Here is a 20,338-nt window from a genome sequence, read left to right as displayed (position 1 = left end):
AAGAAAGCCCTGTGGCTGGCACTTGTGGAGCTCGGGCTGCGGGGCTGTTTCATTGCTGTGTGGCTGTCTGGGATCTGGCTGCAGCCCAAGCTCTGGGACCCTCCCGCCCCACAGAGTCCTAGAGCCTGGGCTCCAGGCCTAGCCCAGACATCTACCCAGCAATGAATCAGCCCCAGAGCCTGAGCCCCATGCACCTGAGTCGGCTGGCTTGGGCCAGCCGCGGGTTTTTCTCTGCAGTGTAGATGTACTCTTAGACCAAAGGATCTGCTCTTTTTCCAGCCGGTGCAATGAAGTTCCAGAGATCATAGGTTGTAGCACAATTATAATAGTGAAGTCTTTGGGAGTGATGAATTTGTTACAAACCAACTTGTTTTGCTTAGAAAGTTGTTTTTCTCTGTTGCGAAAATAAGACTGACCAAAAATATCCTCTTATTATCGTGCCACCAAAAATATCTTTGTTCTGTGGTCATCTTGCACTGTCTTGCAGGGAGTTAATTCATCCGGCTCTTAAACCGTGATCCCTGTAGGAGTGTGTGTGAAGGGAAGCCCCACAGTAGTGACTGGTGCAGAGTGCTAAGGGTGTCAATGCCTTATGGGGCCCTGGGAGGAGGGTGCTGGTGAGGGGGCTGTTAACTTCTCCTTCGGAGAGACAGCAGGAGTCATTGGATTTTGTCAGAATGCTTACCATTATTGTTTGTATTTCCATGGTGCTGAGGCCCACAGCCTAAGCAGACCAGACGGAACACTGACTAGGAGAAAGGAAGGATTGTTATCCTCATTTCACATCAGGAAACTGAGGCACAGAGAGAATAAATTATTTGCCTCAGGTTATGCAGGGAGGCTGTGGCAGGGCTGGGTATAGAGCCCAGATCTCCTGCATTCCAGTCCAGTGCCTCATCCAGGGTACAAATTCCTAATTAGAAGTGGGTGGCTATTACCATCTGTAAAGTGGGTGTAACAAAACCTTGCCCTCCGCAGTTAACTGGTGCCTGTAAAGATCTGTGATTGAAAGGGGATAAAAGTATAAAGTAATAATAAAAATAATAATCACAAATACTGATAGTGAATTATACTAGCTGCTGTTGATCACGGGTAATGGTGTTCTTTGTTGCTACAGGTTATTATTTCACAGGGGATAGTGCCTATAGATCCTCAGAGGGGTATTACCAAATAACAGGGCGGATGGATGATGTCATAAATATCAGCGGTCACAGGCTTGGAACTGCAGAGATTGAAGATGCTATGGTAATTTTTCAATACCCAAGGAAAGCTTTTCATGCATGGGGCCAGATTCTCATTTGGTAAAAATCAGAAGTGTTCCATATACTTTAAAGGAGCTATGCCAATGTACATCTCGGGAGGATCTAGCCCATTGGTTTATGTGTAAGGGTTAACATTGCTACCCCTGATCTTTCTCGTATATGTTTCACCTACACACACCCTTGATACTAAATACACATGGCAGTTATGCTGAAGAAAACAATCTTGTTATGTAAACCATGGAAGGGCGGATGGATGAAGTTCATTCAGGGGTAAGATAGTTTTTATGGAGGATATCAAAGTGAAGGGCTACATGCAATTCCTTTGTTTGAACTGATAAGATCTGAATCATGTTTCATCTCTTCAGGATACATCAGTGACTTCATACCATTGCTGTTTTACTTTTGGATGATGCGGGCTTCAAAACTCTCCTCTAGCTTCCCCCCACCAGTAGCTTTGATGGAGTTAACATTTTGTTCTCACCTTTGTGTCTCAGGCCTAGCTATACTATTTGAACATGTTTTGTAACCTTCTCCAACATTAAATACGGAGCAATGGCAATTTACACCAGCTGATGATCTGGCCCATCATTTAGACGAGAGGCCATGGTAGCCACAGAACTGAACAGACAATCTCTCAAAGCAGTTCTATACACAGCTTGATCTGAGCATTTATTTGCATGTTATGTCCCTCACTTGCAAACATTAATCAGATGTGAAATCTGATAAACCAAAATCATCTTTACATTGCAGGAATGATTGTAATATCGTATCTACAAATAAATCTCTTAGTGCAAACTTCTGATGATAGCTTTTTGAAGACCTAATATGATTACCACTACATATTTTCATGCAGGTTCCTTTTCAGAGAAGCCCAGCTAAGACAAAGATTTCTTCCATATTTTAATCAAATTTAAAATAGCATAACCCATTTTTGATTTAGGATGAATATATGCTCTATCAGTGTAGAAATATTGTCAATGTTAACTATGAATCATGGGCAGACTAAGTCAGTATTATGAAGCCATATAATAAAGATCTGTATTCAGCATGGCAGTGCCTCTTCCATCTGTTGGAAGATTGAGGCCCACTTCTCCACTGCCTTGTCCTGTACCTTCTGCACAGATTTACACCAGTGACAAGTGGATATAAGAAAGATGCTTAGCACTTGGTTTGGTGTAGACTACCACCCAAAGTGCAAAGCAGTGGAGAATGAAGCTCAAGGCCTTGACTGTACTTGTGGATCAGCAGTCAGTGGGGCTGCGTCAGTGCAAACCCATGTGTAGGCAAGAAAAGCTCATTTCAAGCAAGGAGAGGCCTAGTTAGTGCAAACCACAGCTTTTTCCGTACTTGGGCTTTGCAGTAGTGTGGCTGCTCCGGTCACTGGCAATGGTTGGCTGCACAGGGGCCAATCCCACATATAGACAAAATCCATTTTTTTCTGGATTTATTCTTATTAGCCAAAAGGGATGTCAGAAAATACTATTCAGTTGTTTTAAAACAGGGCCCTTTTGAATCCGAACCAATGAGTTAAATGCTGCTCTGAGACAGGCACACATGATTCCTGTTAATTTCATTAAACACACCATTAATGTGGCAAGTCTGTAATAGAATAAGAGGGGTGGCCGTGTTAGTCAGGATCTGTAAAAGCGGCAAAGAGTCCTGTGGCACCTTATAGACTAACAGACTTATTGGAGCATAAGCTTTCATGGGTAAATACCCACTTCGTCCGATGCATGTCTATAATAGTCTATAATCCTCCTTGCCAGAGGATGTTGTGAAGGCCAAGACTATAACAGGGTTCAAAACTAGAACAGGATAACTAGAACAGGATAACTAGAACTAGATAAATTCATGGAGGACAGGACCATCAATGGCTATTAGCCAGGATGGACAGGAACAGTGTCCCTAGTCTCTGTTTCCCAGAAGCTGGGAATGGGCAACGGGATGGATCACTTGGTGATTACATGTTCTGTTCATTCCCTCTGGGGCACCTGGCATTGGCCACTGTCAGAAGACAGGATACTGGGCTAGATGGGCCTTTTGGTACTGTGCGCTTACAGAAGGCTCAGAAAAGTAGGAAAGGTATTAAGAACTTCACATACAGTTAGCAACTTGTTACAATTCCTAGAAGAGCTAGCATAGGCTCTTGTACCCTACGGGTACGTCTACACTGGAATTAAAAACCTACAGCTGGCATGTGCCAGCTGGCTCGGGCTAAGGGGTTGTTTAATTATGGTGTAGACTTTTGGGCTTGGGCCCTGTGATGTGGGGGGACCCGAGCATGAATATCCACACCAGAATTAAACAACCCCTTAGCCTCAGCCCCTCGAGCCTGAGTCGGCAGATATCTAATTACAGTGTAATCATACCCAACATGGCCTGAAAGAGGGGGCTGTTATATTTTGCTACTTTTTTTTTTAAAGGATGAACATCCGGCTGTGCCTGAAACAGCTGTGATTGGTTACCCCCATGAGATCAAAGGAGAAGGTAAGTGTGTAAAATAGTGTCCTTAATGGAAATATACAGATGGTTAATTTCCTTTATAACCTTTCCCTCAACTTTCTGCCAAGCTAGTACACAGAGTAGCAGGCAGTTTGAAACGGAGATTGTGATGTGTTGAATTAGCCACTGATACTTTGTTCTCTGCTCTCACTCCCTATCCACTTCTGGATCCATTTCAAGGATCCACTCTTGATACTTAAAGCCCTTAATGGGCAAGAACCTAGCTAATCAAAGGCCAGCTTTCTCTCTGCACCTCACTGTGACAGCTCATGTCAACAGAGACATTAAAGTTTGAAGTCTCCAGAGGGAAGCCTGCAGAAGCCAAGGGATAGGCATTCTTAGTGGAGGGCTCTACAACTGACAAGCACCAGACCCTGAATCTTGCCATCTTCAAATCTCTCTCTTCACAGTTTTCCCTACCTCCATTATTGAAGCTAAGGACCAGATCAGTCTTATTCCTGCTGGAATTCAGTCACCATTGCTTATTTAACTCAGAGAAAGCCTTTTTTTTAATTTAAAAAAGAATTGGAAACCACGTCCTTTCCTCATCTGTAATCTCTGCAAAATCCTGCATCTCTGCACCAGGAAGCTTATCGCAGACTGAAACGGAAAATATTTGTGGGAGCCCCTTGTTAAAATATTGGCATAACATCATTGGGTCCCTTTTTGTTCTAAGGGCAAGTCAACACTTAAAATGCTGCATCAGCGCAGCTGTACTAATGTAGCGTCTCAATGAAGACACACTACGCTGATGGGAGAGAGCTCTCCTGTTGACATAGCGCTGTCTACACCCGGGATTAGGTCAGGATAACTGTCGCTCAGGTGTATGGATTTTTCACCCCCCTGAAAACGTACTTATACCGATATAGGTCTGTAGCATGGACCAGACCTAAGTCATGTTCTTCCTTAAAGTTAATGGGAGCTGCACCCCTGTAAGTGAAAGCAAATCTGGGCCAGTAAAATAGCAATGCTTCCATAACTCATGCTTACGGGGTGCAGGGATCTTAGATACCAGGTTCCCCTCATTGGTCTTATGTTCCATATACCGAGACACAACAAGATGAGTTAAGGATTAAGTGAAGAAACTTCACTGTGCATTAATTTCCTCGTTTGCAGGGAGGGAGAAATTATCTAAGAGCTTTTCTACACAGGAACATTTAGGAAAATTAATCTGAATCAACTAGAGGTGTGAATTTGAAGTGGGTTAATTAAATTACATTAAATTGTTGTGTGGATGCTGTTATTCAAAATTAAAGTGACTTTAATTTGGTTTTGCTTAATTCACTTTGGAATTGAATTAAGCTAACCCAAATTCAGGCCACTTTTATTCCAAATGAGGGTGTTCACACAGGGGTTTAATTTGGTTTAACTAATCCAGATCAAATGCACATCTTTAGTTAATTTGGATTAATTTTCCTGGATGTCCCTGTGTAGACACGCCCTTAAACCCTTATCATTATAAGGCGATAGTGTTTTACTGTAGTGTTTGACTCCATTTTAGTAAATGAAAATAAAGGTTTGTTCTCAAGAAAATAATTTGAAACAGAATCCAGAACCCTGACCTCCATGGGTCAGATTCTAATCTCATTTATGCTTGGTGACTTCAGTGGAGTTACTTCAGATTTACCATCATTGTAACTGAGATCAGAATCTGACCCAGGGACTCCAAAACAAAGCACATTAATCATTAAGGACCTGATTCTGCCATTCTTAGTCACCTCTACTGTGTAAGTAAGCTGCTGGTTTTCTTGGAAGCACCTGCTGTGTGAGGTACTACTCAGAGTGACCAAAGCAGACCCTAAACCTGACAGTTGCTACAGGCATTTGAAACAGCACTTATGCATGCAGTCCTGCTGAAATGAATGCCTTTCCAACAACGATTTAATGTACAGTACACGCCCTCTGTTTACTTCCCTTCCAGGTGCCTTTGCTTTCATAGTGTTAAAAGAAGACACAGCTCATATAGAACGTGTTAAAGAAGAACTCAGATCTATTGTTGCTTCCAAGATCGCAAAGTATGCTGTGCCTGATCATGTTCTGGTAAGTGTCTGGGGGCTACCATTGCAAGACATCAGATCTGTAACCCACTTAACAGGCCTGATTCTGCCCCCAGTAACGGTGCTTTGTTCCTCCCTGGCAGAGCAGCCTTAAAGCCAGGTTAACCAGATGGATGAGGAATCCCTCTGTGGTGCAGAACTGGCATAGCAGCCCTAAGCCGCCGCTCCAGGCTCTGGTGTCTGGAGTACATCAGAGGCATGGCTGCAGGAAAAGGGGGATGGCCGGAGTGCTAGTGCACCTGGGAATCCTTGGTTGCAAAGCAGCCTCCTGGGGGGCCACTGCAGCTGTGTACAATTTAGAGTAGCCCTGAGGCTGTTCTACTTATGCCAAGGACTGAACCAACCCTAGGAATTTGGAGTGCACAAAGAGGGCTTCAAACCAGTTTTTCTACTTCTGCTTCCCCCCCTGTGTCAGAGCTTTGTTCAATGTGGCTTGGATCCAACTCCTCCTGTTCAAAGCATGTACAAACAGCCAAGTTGCTTAAAATGTATGCTATTTTCTGCCTCCATCTTAATACAGCATCCCTGCTGCATTCATATGCCTCTGTGTCTGCTAGACCCACAGTACAGTTAATCCGAATGAGGGGTGCACTGATGGGAATACAGAAGTATATGGAATATCCCTGTGGTTAAAAAAAAATCAAAATTTAAGGGAAAGGTTGGAACATACAAGAGCAAAGCTATGGTTGTAGTACAGCCAAAGATGAAGTAACGCATACTTTGCACCACAACTGATGCTCATCTCACCCAGGCATTTAAAGACTTATTCCCAGAGCCATCAGGTGTTCCCAGGATTCCCAGACAGTCCCAGAGTAAAGTTCATGGCTGATCATACTGCTCCCTTTCCCTACAGATTAGCAGTTAATGCTCTTCAGTTTTCTGACCCCTTGACCTGTTTTCAGCATATATATCCAAAAACAGAGCAGTCGTATGGCAGGTTGTGTGGCCTGTCTGTGCAAAGGAGCTATCCTACAGAAGCCAGACAAAGGCTATGTCTACACTACACAGCTTTTTGCGACATGGCTGTGCTGCTAAAAGTCGTGCAGTGTAGCCACTGTTCGTTGGCTTTCCTGGCGACAAAAAATTTCCACCCCCAACGAGCGGCGTTTCTGTGCTGCCGACAAAGCACTGTTCACACTGGTGCTTGTCGCTGGCACGACGTTTGTTTTTCAGAGTTGTTTTTTTTAACACCACTGAAAGACAAAAGTTTAGTCGTTCAGTTGCCAGTATGGACAAATAGTAACCCTTCAGGTCCATCCCTATGACCTTATCAGTTAAGGTTAACCCTTGCCTGTACACGGGAGGTAGCAGACTACAGTGGATAGGACATGGGACTGCGAATCAGGAGACCTGAGATGTATTTCTGGCTCTGCCACTGACTTACAGTATTGTGTGGTCCTGAGAAGGTGGCTTCCGGGCATTAGATTCCTCATCTATAAAATAGGGATGATAATACCTACCTGCTTTTGTAAGCCACGCTGAGATTTATGAGAGTGCTGAGTGCAAGATTTCTAGACACAGGTGCCTATAGTTAGGCTACTAACTCCGTAGTTTAGCACCTGAATAAGTAGCCTGATTTTCAAAAGTGCTGAGCACCCAGCATCTCCCACTGGGCCAAAATTGGAAAAAGAAAGGAGAAAAATCAGATAAAATTTAATAAAAAAATAAACATCACTATATTCCTTCTTCCTGGACAGTGACCACCATGCCTAGCTCTTAAGCAGTTCCCAGGAATCTCACTGGGGATATGCAATGGGATCATTTCAAGGCTGGGTTCACTCAAACATTCTCATCAGGATGAAAGTTCTAAGGCAAGTGTATTTGTTCTTCTCTTCAGGTTGTGAAACGCCTTCCTAAAACGCGATCTGGGAAAATTATGAGAAGGGTACTGAAGAAAATAGTCGCTGACCAATCCAGTGATTTGGGAGATACCACCACGTTGGATGATCCAAACGTCATCGCAGAAATACTAGATGCCTACCAGAAATACAAAACCGAGCAGTCTGCATCTTCATAGGAAGGTCTTGAGTCTCTTTCCAAAAGAAATTCAGAGAAACAACCAACCATCCAGCTCTTTCATGGACTATCATCAAATTCTGCTCACTCCTAAGAGAACAAAATGATGATTCCTCTCACAACATACTCTATAATCTATCCTAGACCATGGTATACAGCTGCCTTCTCTTTCCTTGGAAACCATGGAATACACACTGTGAAGCATCATATTTTAAGAACCTTCTGAACAAGTGCCTGACTGAATTTGCCAAAACTAAGTGTTTTCACACTATTTTTAGGGAAAATGTATAGCAGCCTTTTTAGGTTTCCACTAGCTGCATTAAAAATAAACAGCTAGTAAAATGTTTATGACTGTTGAGGTAGGTGATATTTTTAATGCTTGAAGCAATACTTCCCCCCCCTCTGCTCCCAGACACTCATGGGGAGAGATTTTATAATACATTTTGCCATTTTGGAGAATAGTCAGTGAATGTATATCTTCAATTTTTCATTCCACTTAGAATCATATGGGCTGGAAGGGACCTTGAGGAGTCATCAAGTCCAGCCCCTTACCTGAGGCAGGACCAAGCTAGACTATCCCTGATAGAGGTTTGTCCAACCTGTTCTTAAACACATCCAATGATGGGAAAGCCACAACTTAAATCTGACTTGGTTATCCCAGTTCAGGTAGCTGCAACAGTGGTGTCTTTTTAGCAATGCTATATACTGCGGTGTATATTGTATGTGCACTATTTGTGAAATGGATCACAATCAAGTTGCCATATTCTTTTCATTACAGTTGGTTTGGTGCCTGATCATGGTTTTAGACCTCACCACACTTGGCTCAAAACAGTCAATCGGGGGTCCAAAGGGTCCCAGACTTTCCCTTGTCTTCTCCCAACTCAATGAACCTAGGCCCAGATCCTCAAAGGTCTTTAGGTCCCTAACTCTCATTGAAATCAATGGCATTGAAGCACCTAATTACCTCTGAAGAGCAGCACCTACTCCCTTCTCGGTAACATGGATCTCGGCACCCATCTGAACCTGGAGCTGATTAGCCTCCTGTAAGCCCACGTTGCCTCATGTCCCAGCTGCATAGGGATGGAGCATGCAGCTGTCACTTACTCTGCATTTACATCTCTCTTTCCACCAGTGCCACTCAGGCCCTCCTGGCAACTGGGGAAAAGGAAAGAACAGAAGCAAGATCACACAAGGGGTCTGTGGCAGAGGCAGGACTTGAAATCCAGTACTCTTGAGTTTTAGCCACAAGGTCATCCGTCCTACCCATCTACATGGGGATTTAGCCTTAGGATATTTTGAAACTCTTAGGGAACTGGCTAGTACCCAGGTTCACTCACTGCTGGGGTGTCTCCTTGTGGCTGCATCTGTGGAGTAGCTCTGCCTGGTCTGACTTCCCTTTCCTTTCCTTCGCTTGCGCTGCAGGCCCTCTTGCTCTCTTGTTGTAGCAGTGCTTCCTCCTTGTCGCTTGGTGCCCTGGCCAGGTCACTATAGTTGTCTCCTTGTGGGGTAACAAAGTCTCACTGGACCAGCTGTCTGGGTGCCATTCCAGGCAGTCCTCCCATTCCAGACTATGTCACTTTCCCCGTGGCTGGTAGGAGAACCCTGGTGCTACTCCAGGTTCCACTAGGAACCCTATCAGCAGCAGCCAAGGTCTGCACAGTCCCATCCCCTGCTGCCATTTCCTACTCCATCTTCCACGGGCTTTCTTCTTCATCCTCTGGGTAAGCCCTTTCTTCAGGGTCAGGATCCCAAGGTTTCTGCTCCACCCCTGGGTTTCCTCCTCACCACCTCTCTGCTCCCAGAGAGTGACTGCAGACCTCCACACTGTAGCACCTTCTGCTCTCATTTCCTGGCTTTATACAAGCCCCCACTTACTCCTGCCTAGGTGGACTCCATATTCAGTGAGTGCTTATCAGTCAAGCTCAGGTCTCCCAGGTGCAGTTTACCAGGTTAAGTAGCTCCTTCCAAGCCACCTTAATCCCTTCAGAGTGGTGTGGAGTGAACAATCCCACAACAGCTCGTCAGCACTGAGGGTCTCTCACATTTTGAAGAACAGAAAAAGTGAGCAACATCTGGGACTTGTTACAGTGTAATGAATTTGTGTGACCTTGGGTGAGGCACTTCACCTCCCTGTGCCCCAGAGCCTCATCTGCAAAATGGGGACACTTGTGCTTCCCTGCCTCACAGGGGCTCAGGAATGGCAGCGACAGGGGTGATGTGAGAGGTGTAATTCTCTTGCTGCTATCTTGGTGCTGAAGTAGCCACCATGAATTGCTAAGCATCACTTTTGTTTTAGGCAGGGAATGGCTTCCCCACTTCCAAATATCCCTTTCACGTGTAGACACAGGGCCAGCCCCTGCTGAATTTTACCGGCAGGGGATGCAGACTCCACGCATGGGCTTCCTGAATAGATAATTTTCTTTTCTGCTGTGGTGTTGTAGCTATGTTGGTCCTGGGATATGAAAGAAGTAATATCTTTTATTGGACATGTCTGTTGGTGGAAGAGACAGAGTCAAACATACAGAGCTCTGTGTGGCATGAAAGCTCGTCTTTAATTATTTTCCTGGTCAGTAGCTAATAAATGTAATAGATTAAAATCATGTTTTAGGAGTATCCCTCCCTTTCTAGTGCTAGTGATGCTAAATTGTCTTTCCATTCTACTCCCATTGAAAGAATTCTCTGCAAGGTGTGTGATTAGAGCTTTGTTGCATGTTCCACCGGGAACAAGGGGAAGGAAAATCACTTTTAAACTACTTAAGGAAAATAATTAGAATAGGATAGGGAAAAAATAAGGGGTACAGAAATTCATGGTCTTTTATAACAGTTTAAATGTTTCAGAGTTTACATTATTACTGTTTAATTTGTATGTTACCTTGGCACCAGGCATTCGGGAGTGCTAATCTGGAAGTGGACTGATTGGTACATGAAGATTTTCCTGCTCCCTTTTGGGTATTAGGAGGTTAGAATATACTCTGTCGGTAATTGGGCATAGGTCAGTGCTTCACAAGCAGTAGCTACATCAAATAGTTAAGTGATTGCCACAGTAATTTCTACACTATTGTGCACCATTTGGAGTCACTGAGCCAAAACTTGCAATCCTACTGCAAATCTAATTTAGGGTTAGGGTAAGGCTAAACTTTGTGGGCTTCAGGGAGCTGCAGGATTTGGCCCAGGATCAGAGTAACATATTTTATCTGTCTATATTAGAGCAATAGCCTATAGCAAGGGTAGCTATGAGCTCTTGAGCCATATAAAGGATTCTGATGCCAGGTCACTAAACATGAAAGCAAATCTCAAACTGCTTGTGTATAATCTGACTCCTCAGAAATATGCATTCTTAGATCACACTTTGCCTGTGTTGCATACTTTACAGAGAGTGACCTTTGTACATATGCATATTAGATTAATCTGTCATTTTTATTGTCACTAGGGACTGCAGTATTAATGAAATACAATAAGCAGGATCCCCCTCTTCCATGGAAAATCCTCAGAGCTTCCTCCACATCTCTCCAGGGCATTGCCCATTCCTGTGCAAAAAAAGCAGTGAGGCCCCCCCATGCCCTTGTAACCCCCTTTGATCCATGGGGAGGGCCTGTGATGTCCCAGGACTAGAGATCCAGACGCTCTCTCCCTTACAAGTGTGCAGTTAGAAGGCTATTAAAACTCCAAAAGATGCCCATCCTATGTTTCTTCCAGCACCATTAAAGAAAACCATTAAAAAAGTGCTCTTCAAACAGAAATCATTCAGAAATGCTTTTTACAGAGTCGACAGACTCACTTGTTCAAACACTTGTAAAATGGCCTCCATAGTAATGAAGATTAATGTTGGGGAAGAAAAACAACCTTTTATGAGGACTGCACAAGTCACATAAAAGCAACGAAACTATTTACTATATTGTGGGAATAATGGACTTTTTTGTACTGGAGTAACCTCAAGTTTCCAACATAAGTCTTGATACTGTAAACACTTTCACGCGTGCTTCTTTGCTCACCTGAACAGTCCCTCTGAGATGACACAGGTGAGTAAAGTTAAGTGTGTGGGTAAGGGTTTGCTGGTTTGGGGCCACAGTCTCTTCATTCATCATCTGCTCTGGTGAGTGGGGCAAAGCCATATCTTCTGTTCATACACAATGTGTGTCTTAACATAAAAGTACCAATGGAACTTAGCTGATACAAAGGTTACAAATTTATTGATGTAACTGTTCAGTCCAGAAGGGGCCAAATTCATAGCAATAACCTTTATGTAGTGGTATGTACAAAGTATGCACATATTCTTGTATTTCAGTCATAAGGAGCCAGAAACCTTGTGAATTTCTAAAGTCATGTAAACAACTCTACTAAAATCATTTTAAAAGTAACCCATTAAGCAAGATCAGAACACTTCATGCCAAGTGAGTATTGCAATTAACTGTGAATCCTCAGCGCCTCTTCTTCCTTGCAATGATTTCCATAAATTAGTCAAGCTGTTGAAGATGTGTCCTGAAGTAGGTATTGCTGCTTTGAGGTAACCCCCGTTTGGCAGGGCTCAGGACTAACTTTACATCTTGCAAGAAATGAAATATGCTCATAGACGACTTTGCCACGATGAAACTTTCCAACTAATAGGTAAAGTACTAATATTTTTTTCTGATCTCCTATTAAATTATGGAGGTGCTGGCTGCAGCCCTAAAGGAAGGTTGAATTGAGTTTTGCACTTAATACTCTGTACTTCACCACTATCTTGGTGCCTAATTAAAAATGTGCATTCTAGCTTGTAGGCAATCACGTAGTAAGACATTAATGAAACATTTTAAAGGATGAGGGACCATAGTCCTCTCAAGGAGAGAGTCACTCACTGAACACTCTTGCGGCTCTGCTCTGAAAGCTGTTCTGTGCAGGTAGGCAGTCACATTTACAAGCCCCACTGAAGTCATTAGGGGTTCATAGGGTCCTGTCCCTGTGGATCAGCTTGCAGGATTGGCCTTAAAATGTACTTATCTCTTTCCTTGGAATGTTGGAGGATATGAAGCTTCCAAATAGCCATATGCCTTCCTCCTCTTGAAATTGCTCCTCACGCAAGCTGGTCACGTAGGAGCTAGAGATATGCAAAACATTTGAAAGACGGGGAACGGAACAGATTTACTGATGTTGGCTTCATTAACAAAGAACAAAAGCAAAGGTAATGGAATCTTCCAAACATCTTATTGGCCAACATTAGCTCGTAAAATTGTATTTTCCAGATCACATTTGCCTTTGCTGCAGCTGATATAGCATCCTGAATTACCTTTACACTCTTTTTAAACTGAAGGGCTACCAGGAAATTTTAAACAGGGAAATAAGATTTTGCATTGACTACAAATTCTTTGTCTGTTGCCACAATTGGTTAGACTCTAAGGTGCCACAAGTACTCCTTTTCTTTTCACAATCTTGTAGTGAACCAAATGCTTTCTGTACAGATTTGTGTACATGTCTAACCTGCACATTGTTTCATTACTCCACTCTCCACCTATGACTTTTAGCCATATTGCCTTTTTTCCCCCTCTGTGGATATGCACGTTTGTTAAATACTGTGGACATAGGCCATGAGTCTCTTAATTTTATTTAAGTCATTGTTTTGTAGATGTGGGATATAAATATGGAACAAATTAACAAAGCACCTTGAACTTCTATTTTATTGTAATCATATGGTTTAAATAAAAATTTGTTTTTTGACCAGGATCCAGATCCTCACAGGTGTTTAGGCACCAGAGCCTATATGCCTGTGAAGATCTGGGCACAAGTGCCTTAAAACTAGACTCTGGAATAATATATGTACTCAGATTTTCATTAAAAGAAATCCCTGTCCCTGTATATAATGTGTCTTCTTTTCAATGCCAGGCATAGCTTATGCACCTTAGCCTTGACGTACACCACCTATCCCTTAAAGTTTTTGAGGTATGGGTTTATTCAGCTCTGGAGATGCAAATCTGCCTTTACTGATTATTGCGATTTGTTTACACATGGTTTACTTTTCAAAATCAAAGGAATTTCCTAGATCAAGATGAGTTAAATCTCACTCTTCGATTCAAACACAGTGCCAAAATTGTTCAGGTTTACTTAAGAATCTTCTCACTGAAAAATAGCTCATTAAGGAGCACTGCATTTGCATTGTACAACTCCCACCACAAAACAGAGCTACAGAAGGTGGGGAGTTCTGGGTTGCGCTGCGTTTCTTCCTAATGAAGAAACAAACTGAATTATTTTGATAGTGGCTTTCTGGGCAGGTACAACACATTACAGAGAGCAATCTAGTTTGAATCCTATTTCTGAGATTTTTTTCCCACTTTGTCGCCTCAGTGAAATTTCTAGGCAGTTTTCGGTGTTAATTTCTTTGGGCAGTTCAGCCATACAGCTGCCTCACTGGGAGCCCAGATGGTATTACAAGTTGCAAAGTGAGATGCACAAATTAAAAAGAAAACTGACTTTATGGAGAATGGGAGGGAATGTGCAATCTCAAGAGAATTTGCATCTATCCAAAAGTCATGCTTTAGCAGATAGAAGTGAGGTAGTATTTTGCCAGGTGCTGAGTACTATTTGCAAATGTCAAGAGTACGGATAGCACATCTCTGCAAAGGGCCTTCCTTGTCTCCTAAAGTCCAGTGAAGATTTTATGTAACCCTTAGACTACCACGTGAATAACACCATTCAGCTAATACAGATGAGTATATAGCACATATTTGTTAACTGGCCCCCCAAAGAATGCAACTGTCCTCCCAGCAACTTCACTTGGACAAACATCCAAACACACTTGCAGCTCATGAATGCTGCTACATCCATTCTGACAAGCATCACCTTGAAAATGCAAGCTGCTCTCAAGAGTTAAAATGTATTTCCCCTCCTTACTGTGTTTTGTGCTTTAGCTGACCTGGTGATTAACATTGCCTGGCACAATTTCTCAGCATAATGGGCGAGTGGCTGTGTCTTCAGCTCACACCTCCCCTGCTATTCTGGGTTATTATAGTAGCAGTTACGGTTGTAATAGCAAGTTACATCCTGGTTTCAGCAATGAATTTCTGTTGTTTAACTGTAACCTTGAGAAGTAACTTAACTTTTCAGGTTCAAAAAGTCAGTTATTTTTCTTGCCAGTCCTGTCTTGAGTGTGAGGATGTTAGTCACAGTCCTGAGCACAGCCTTGGTATCATCATGCAGTTTAAACACACAAGGCAAAAGGAATCTCTAAGCAGCCTGTAATTTAGTACTACTTTTGAGAAGCACTAATCAGGGATATATAATAGGTTACTTTTGGAGCTATGAATAAGTGATTTGTATAGATTACAGTTTCCAAGTAACTACCACTCATGATGATACCTCTACGTGGTTACCATGCCTCATCTAGTTCCAGAAATTCCACCTCTATAGGTAAGAACTTAGTTCAGCCTCCTTTTCTACTCAGTCTCTGTCCTTCTACCATGACTCAGGAGGGAGCATGGTCCAAGGGTTAGGGTGCTGGGCTGGGACTCAGGCACTTGGTCTCTCTGTGCCTCAGTTTCCCATCTATAAAATGGGGCTTATAGTACTTCCCTGCCTCACAGGGGTGCCGTGAGGATAAATATATTAAAGATTGTGAGGTGTAACGGGAGACAGATTAGTACAAGAAAGAGAGGATCTGCCACCTGCTGTGGTGTTTGTTTATGTGGACAGATGTTTACTAGGAAGTAGGCTGAAATCCAATAACTTTAGTCAACCTACAGTCCCTATCCAGTGCTGACTGAATTCAAACCAAAAATGGTGAAAGGCTCCACATCCCATTTGCATTCTCCTGAGCAAAGTCCCTTCTCCTTGAGCATTATCAAAATTATACTGTTCAGAAGTATGTTGTTATTCTTTTTTAGTACATGCTAAAACCTGGTTAGTGTGGACCTTTCACCTTTCTTGCGTTTGCTTTCCTATTGATCTAAACATTTAAAAGTTAAACTTTGCTTCAGGATGATGAACAATGCCTTGGCTACCACCACACCCTCTGCACTCTCTTTTTTTATAGAAATCACCACCTCATTCCCAAGGACGGAGGAGGAGCCAATGTAGTTTTAACACTTTAGCAGCTGTAAAACCTCTTGGACAGATTGAGGCATTCTAAGGGAACTAAGAAAGCTGAAAGAAAGCAGGGAACTAAGGATGCATTTACCTGGGAGCTGGAGGTGTAACTGCCAGCTCAGGCAGACATACCTGCATTAGTGCTGATAGAGTTAGCACCCTAAAATAAAAATGCAGCAGCATAAGCAGCTGGCTGGGCTACTCAGCCTGTTCAGACAGGAAGGTATTTAGATCAGTTAGCTCCTCCCATCACCAGGGCTACTTTTTAATTTTTAGCATGCTAGCTCAATCAGAGCTAGCACGGTTATGTGTGCCTGAGCTGTAAATTACACATCCAGCTGCAGCGTAGACATCTCCAGTCCTCCCTCTGCAGGGTAATGAAATACTAGAAATGCACAGCCTTAGAGCAACCTTACTAGGAATGTCTGCTGAAAAGCAGGACCTTTCTGTCACATGGCAGGGGGAGCAAAGGGGCTTTCCATTCTTAATCTACTGTAGCTCAGTGCTTGCAATAGTGTAAGAAGGTGCAAGAGGAAATCAACACATGAGAAACAAGTAGTGAGGAAACAAAGGCAGCTTGTGAACGAAGTAGCCAGAAGGAACTGGGGAAGAATGGAAGGAAACAAAATGCAGTGGAAAGGGAGAGAGAAAAAGGACACAAGAGGCCTGCCTTCCTGCTGCCTTGCACTTTGGGTCCTCATTTACATTTGTGCAAAGCAAGCATAGCATGGGTGTAAAATGCTACCACCTCAGAACCGCTTTTCCCATGCGCTTGCACTGGTGCGAATGACAACTCATGGTGCTAGGCCAGTGGTTCTCAAACTTTTGTACTGGTGACCCCTTTTACACAGCAAGCCTCTGAGTGCAACCCCCCTTATAAATTAAAAACACTTTTTAAATATTTAACACTATTATAAATGCTGGAGGTGAAGCAGGTTTTGGGGTGGAGGCTGACAGGTCACAACATCCCACATAATAACCTTGTGACCGCCTAAGGGGTCCCAACCCCCAGTTTAAGAACCCCTGTGCTAGGCAGAGGGAAATCAGGCCCCAGAAATTAGATAAAGTTACAGTGTAGAAAGGAGCTGATGTTGTGCTATATTGTCAGTCAGCTTTTCTGAGCATGCACTATGTGTTGGGAGACTAACAAGCTAAGTTGAGGCCTTGTCCACATTAGGTGAAAGAGCATTGCCTACCAGCCTTGAGTTTTGTAGTGCCTCTATTATCTTGCAAACTGCTATGCCAGGCTTTTGGCGAGCATTGTTTGCATCTTTTTGCTGAAACACCTGGGAAGAGGCCTTTAACTCAGATCTCAATCTGCAACAGCTTGGCCACACTAATGGGAAACTACAGGCATTGGAGGTCATCAGTAGGCCCAGTGCTCATAAATCCACCCTTTTGCAGCAAGCACTGTGTACAAAGGCCCCAGGTGAAAGTTCAGGTACTTGCCTAGGACCATAAGCAGTTCCTTTATAAATGAGGGCACCACCAAAGACCAATACAGATTTTTGGTGCAGAAATTTACAAAGGTTGTCTGCCTTTATCTGAAAAAGTGAGGGAGCCTCTTGCCCAGGTCTTATTCATCTAATGCACCTGGGGTGAAATTCTGTCCCCTCCTTGAAGTGAAGGGGACTTTTGCCATTGTCTTAAACACAGCCAGAATTTCAGCCCAGCTGTATAGACTGTGATCCTTTATACTGAGTATTCCTTTGTAGCCAAGAAACTAGCCAAGGGCTTGACAGGGCTATCTTACCCTATCAAAAAGAAAAGGAGTACTTGTGGCACCTTTAGTCTCTAAGGTGCCACAAGTACTCCTTTTCTTTTTGCAAATATAGACTAACACGGCTGCTACTCTGAAACTTATCCTATCAGTACAGCTTATTAGTGCCATCTAGTGGATACAAAAATTTTCACAATACAGTAAAGATCTCTTGAATAAAGTCTTTTTGTGGCAGCCAGCTTTTTGAGATTCAGCTGCACAGTTTACAGTTGACACCTGACCAGAATATGTGTACAAAAGTTCTCCACTAATCAGAAAGAAAAGCAGTACTTGTGGCACCTTAGAGACTAACCAATTTATTTGAGCATAAGCTTTCGTGAGCTACAGCTCACTTCATTGGATGCTGTAGCTCACAAAAGCTTATGCTCAAATAAATTGGTTAGTCTCTAAGGTGCCACAAGTACTCCTTTTTCTTTTTGTGAATACAGACTAACACGGCTGTTACTCTGAAACCTCCATTAACCAGGTTTCTCTCACTAACAGCTTGAGCCTCTGCTCAGTGAGGTCAATGGCAACGTTCTCATTGACTGTAAAGGTGTAGGATCACGGCCTTAGTTGCCCTGACAATTATTGGGTGTGATTGAAGTAACTTAGGTGCCTAAGTCCCAGTTTTACACATCACTGCAAGCCACAAAACTCCTGCTTGGCTGCTGCCTGTAGGCACCTAAATCTCATTCAGCGTCTTTCTGCTGTAAAAATTTCCTGGGGCTTTCACACTACTGCCTCCCTAAGCCCCAGAGAGATTCACAAACCCAGGGAAGATAGGCACTGCATGCAACTTAGGCAGCCTAGAGCTTGAGCCTCTGAGCACACCTGCTAGCTCAAGTCTCACCCAAAATCCACCTGAAGGAGGAGGGAACAGCACCCACCTTATATCTTTTACCTGGAATGTGGAAGACCCAAGTTTAATTCCCCTTTCTCTGCTAGCAGGGGAGAAGGGAGACCCCTGTTCAAATCCTATCTCTCAGGAGAGTGCTCTAACCACCAAGCTGTGGGATATTCTGATGTGGGGCTCTTTTAGTGTCACCTGTTGAAGCTGTTCCTGAGGCTAAATGACAAAGTGATTAGAGCAGGGGGCCTAAACACTAGCTCTCCCACCTCCCAGGCGGCTGCCCCAGTCACTGGACTAGTCATGCTCTTTCTCGGGCTCAATGACTATTGCCTGTGGATAAACATGTAAATAGTCATGAATCCAGAGACAGAGTGAGGTCAGCTCTCACACAGTTATTTCCTATGATAACATGGGCAAAACCATGGAGACCACGGGGTGGCACCGCACCTGAGAGCGCCTAGGGACCCACTGTCGTTCGGCTTTGCCCTCACTCCTCCCATTTTCCTCAGATCAAACTCCCGTTTCCCTTGGAGTTTGGCGGGGTTTTGGCCCCAAGAGGCGCTGGGTGCAAGCGGACGCAGCCCCACCGCCAGGCGGGTTTGGCTTGGGCACTCCCGCCTGGGGCAGGCTTCGGGATCAGCCGCTCGGCAGGTCACACAGGCACCGGGAAACGCCTGCCCGGAGCACCACGAGGCTTACCGTGCGGGTCCCCGGGGAGCTGTTCTTTGGGGGCCGGGGGGGCCGGAAGGAGGATGCGGTCTCCGTGGAAAGCCGCTCAGCGGCCCAGCCCCCAGCCGCTGTGACGGAGGGACGGGGGGGGCGGACACGTGACTCTAGGGACGTTACCCGGAGCTAGTCACCGTTGTCCGCAGGCGGGCGGCACTGAGCGAGGCTAGGGACCACCCCCCAAGGGAGGCTGTGGAGGGCCCTGGGGAGGATGGAGCGGGAGGGGGATGCCGGGGGGAGCCCGGTCTGCGCGGGTGGCGGCTGCGGGAGGGGCCTGGCCGCGAACAGGGCAGGGCGGCGCCGGCAGCGGCGGGCGAGAGGGGCCAGGGCTAGCCCCGTCCCGCTCAGCGCTGAGGGGACGAAAAGGACGATGGGAGTCACTCCACCCGCCCCGCGCAACCGGCGGCGCGCGTCCTCTCGCGCCAACAGCCGGCGGCGACTATTGGCTAATTGCCCGACACGTCATTTTTCTGCGCGGGCGGCGACATGGCCGCTCCCACGCCCAGAACGGTGGGCGTGGCTCGTGAGGCGGCGGGCTTGGATTTGAAAGTGCGGGGCGCGCGGGTGCCTGTGGGAGAAGGGGGCGGGGCTTTGTGTCCGCCAGTTGGCCGAACAGAACGCACAGCGGAGGGGCGGGGCCTGTGACAGTTTGTGGGGAGGAGCCGGGCAAGGGGGCGGGGCCTACGGCTGCTTAGGTGTCAGGGTTGAGTGAGGGGGCGGGGTTGAGCGGAGCGCGCGGCGCTGTGGGGCGGGGCTGAGCGGGGGGCGGGACGCTATGGAGCGGGGCTCGGGCGCGCGCGGCGCTGTGGGGCGGGGCTGAGCGGGGCTCGGGCGCGCGCGCGGCGCTGTGGGGCGGGGCTGAGCGGGGGGCGGGACGCTATGGAGCGGGGCTCGGGCGCGCGCGGCGCTGTGGAGCGGGGCTCGGGCGCGCGCGGCGCTGTGGGGCGGGGCTGAGCGGGGGGCGGGACGCTATGGGGCGGGGCTGAGCGGGGCTCGGGCGCGCGCGGCGCTGTGGGGCGGGGCTGAGCGGGGGGCGGGACGCTATGGGGCGGGGCTGAGCGGGGCTCGGGTTCGCGCGCGGCGCTGTGGGGCGGGGCTGAGCGGGGGGCGG

The 20,338-nt window shown here is 45.5% G+C and overlaps 1 protein-coding gene and 1 long non-coding RNA gene across 2 annotated transcripts in view; one reads left to right on the top strand and one right to left on the bottom strand.

Moving 5' to 3' along the window:
- ACSS1 (acyl-CoA synthetase short chain family member 1) overlaps window positions 1-13,671 on the top strand; it is an 81,053-nt gene extending 67,382 nt beyond the window's left edge. The window contains exons 11-14 of the mRNA XM_048842264.2: window positions 1,118-1,245; window positions 3,686-3,749; window positions 5,686-5,804; window positions 7,659-13,671. Of these exons, the coding sequence (XP_048698221.1) occupies window positions 1,118-1,245; window positions 3,686-3,749; window positions 5,686-5,804; window positions 7,659-7,838 (491 nt within the window). The 3' untranslated portion in view covers window positions 7,839-13,671. The remainder of the gene's footprint in view (window positions 1-1,117; window positions 1,246-3,685; window positions 3,750-5,685; window positions 5,805-7,658) is intronic.
- Window positions 1-19,631, bottom strand: part of LOC125633246 (uncharacterized) — a 41,214-nt gene extending 21,583 nt beyond the window's left edge. The window contains exon 1 of the long non-coding RNA XR_007355545.2: window positions 19,201-19,631. This is a non-coding gene — a long non-coding RNA (uncharacterized LOC125633246). The remainder of the gene's footprint in view (window positions 1-19,200) is intronic.
- Between the last annotated feature and the right edge of the window lie 707 nt (window positions 19,632-20,338).

Source organism: Caretta caretta, chromosome 3 (assembly GCF_965140235.1).
Source record: "Caretta caretta isolate rCarCar2 chromosome 3, rCarCar1.hap1, whole genome shotgun sequence".
NCBI classification, from domain to species: Eukaryota; Metazoa; Chordata; order Testudines; family Cheloniidae; genus Caretta; species Caretta caretta.
The sequence above is the reverse complement of the archived record's forward strand: the minus strand, read 5'-3'. Positions and strand labels throughout refer to the sequence as shown.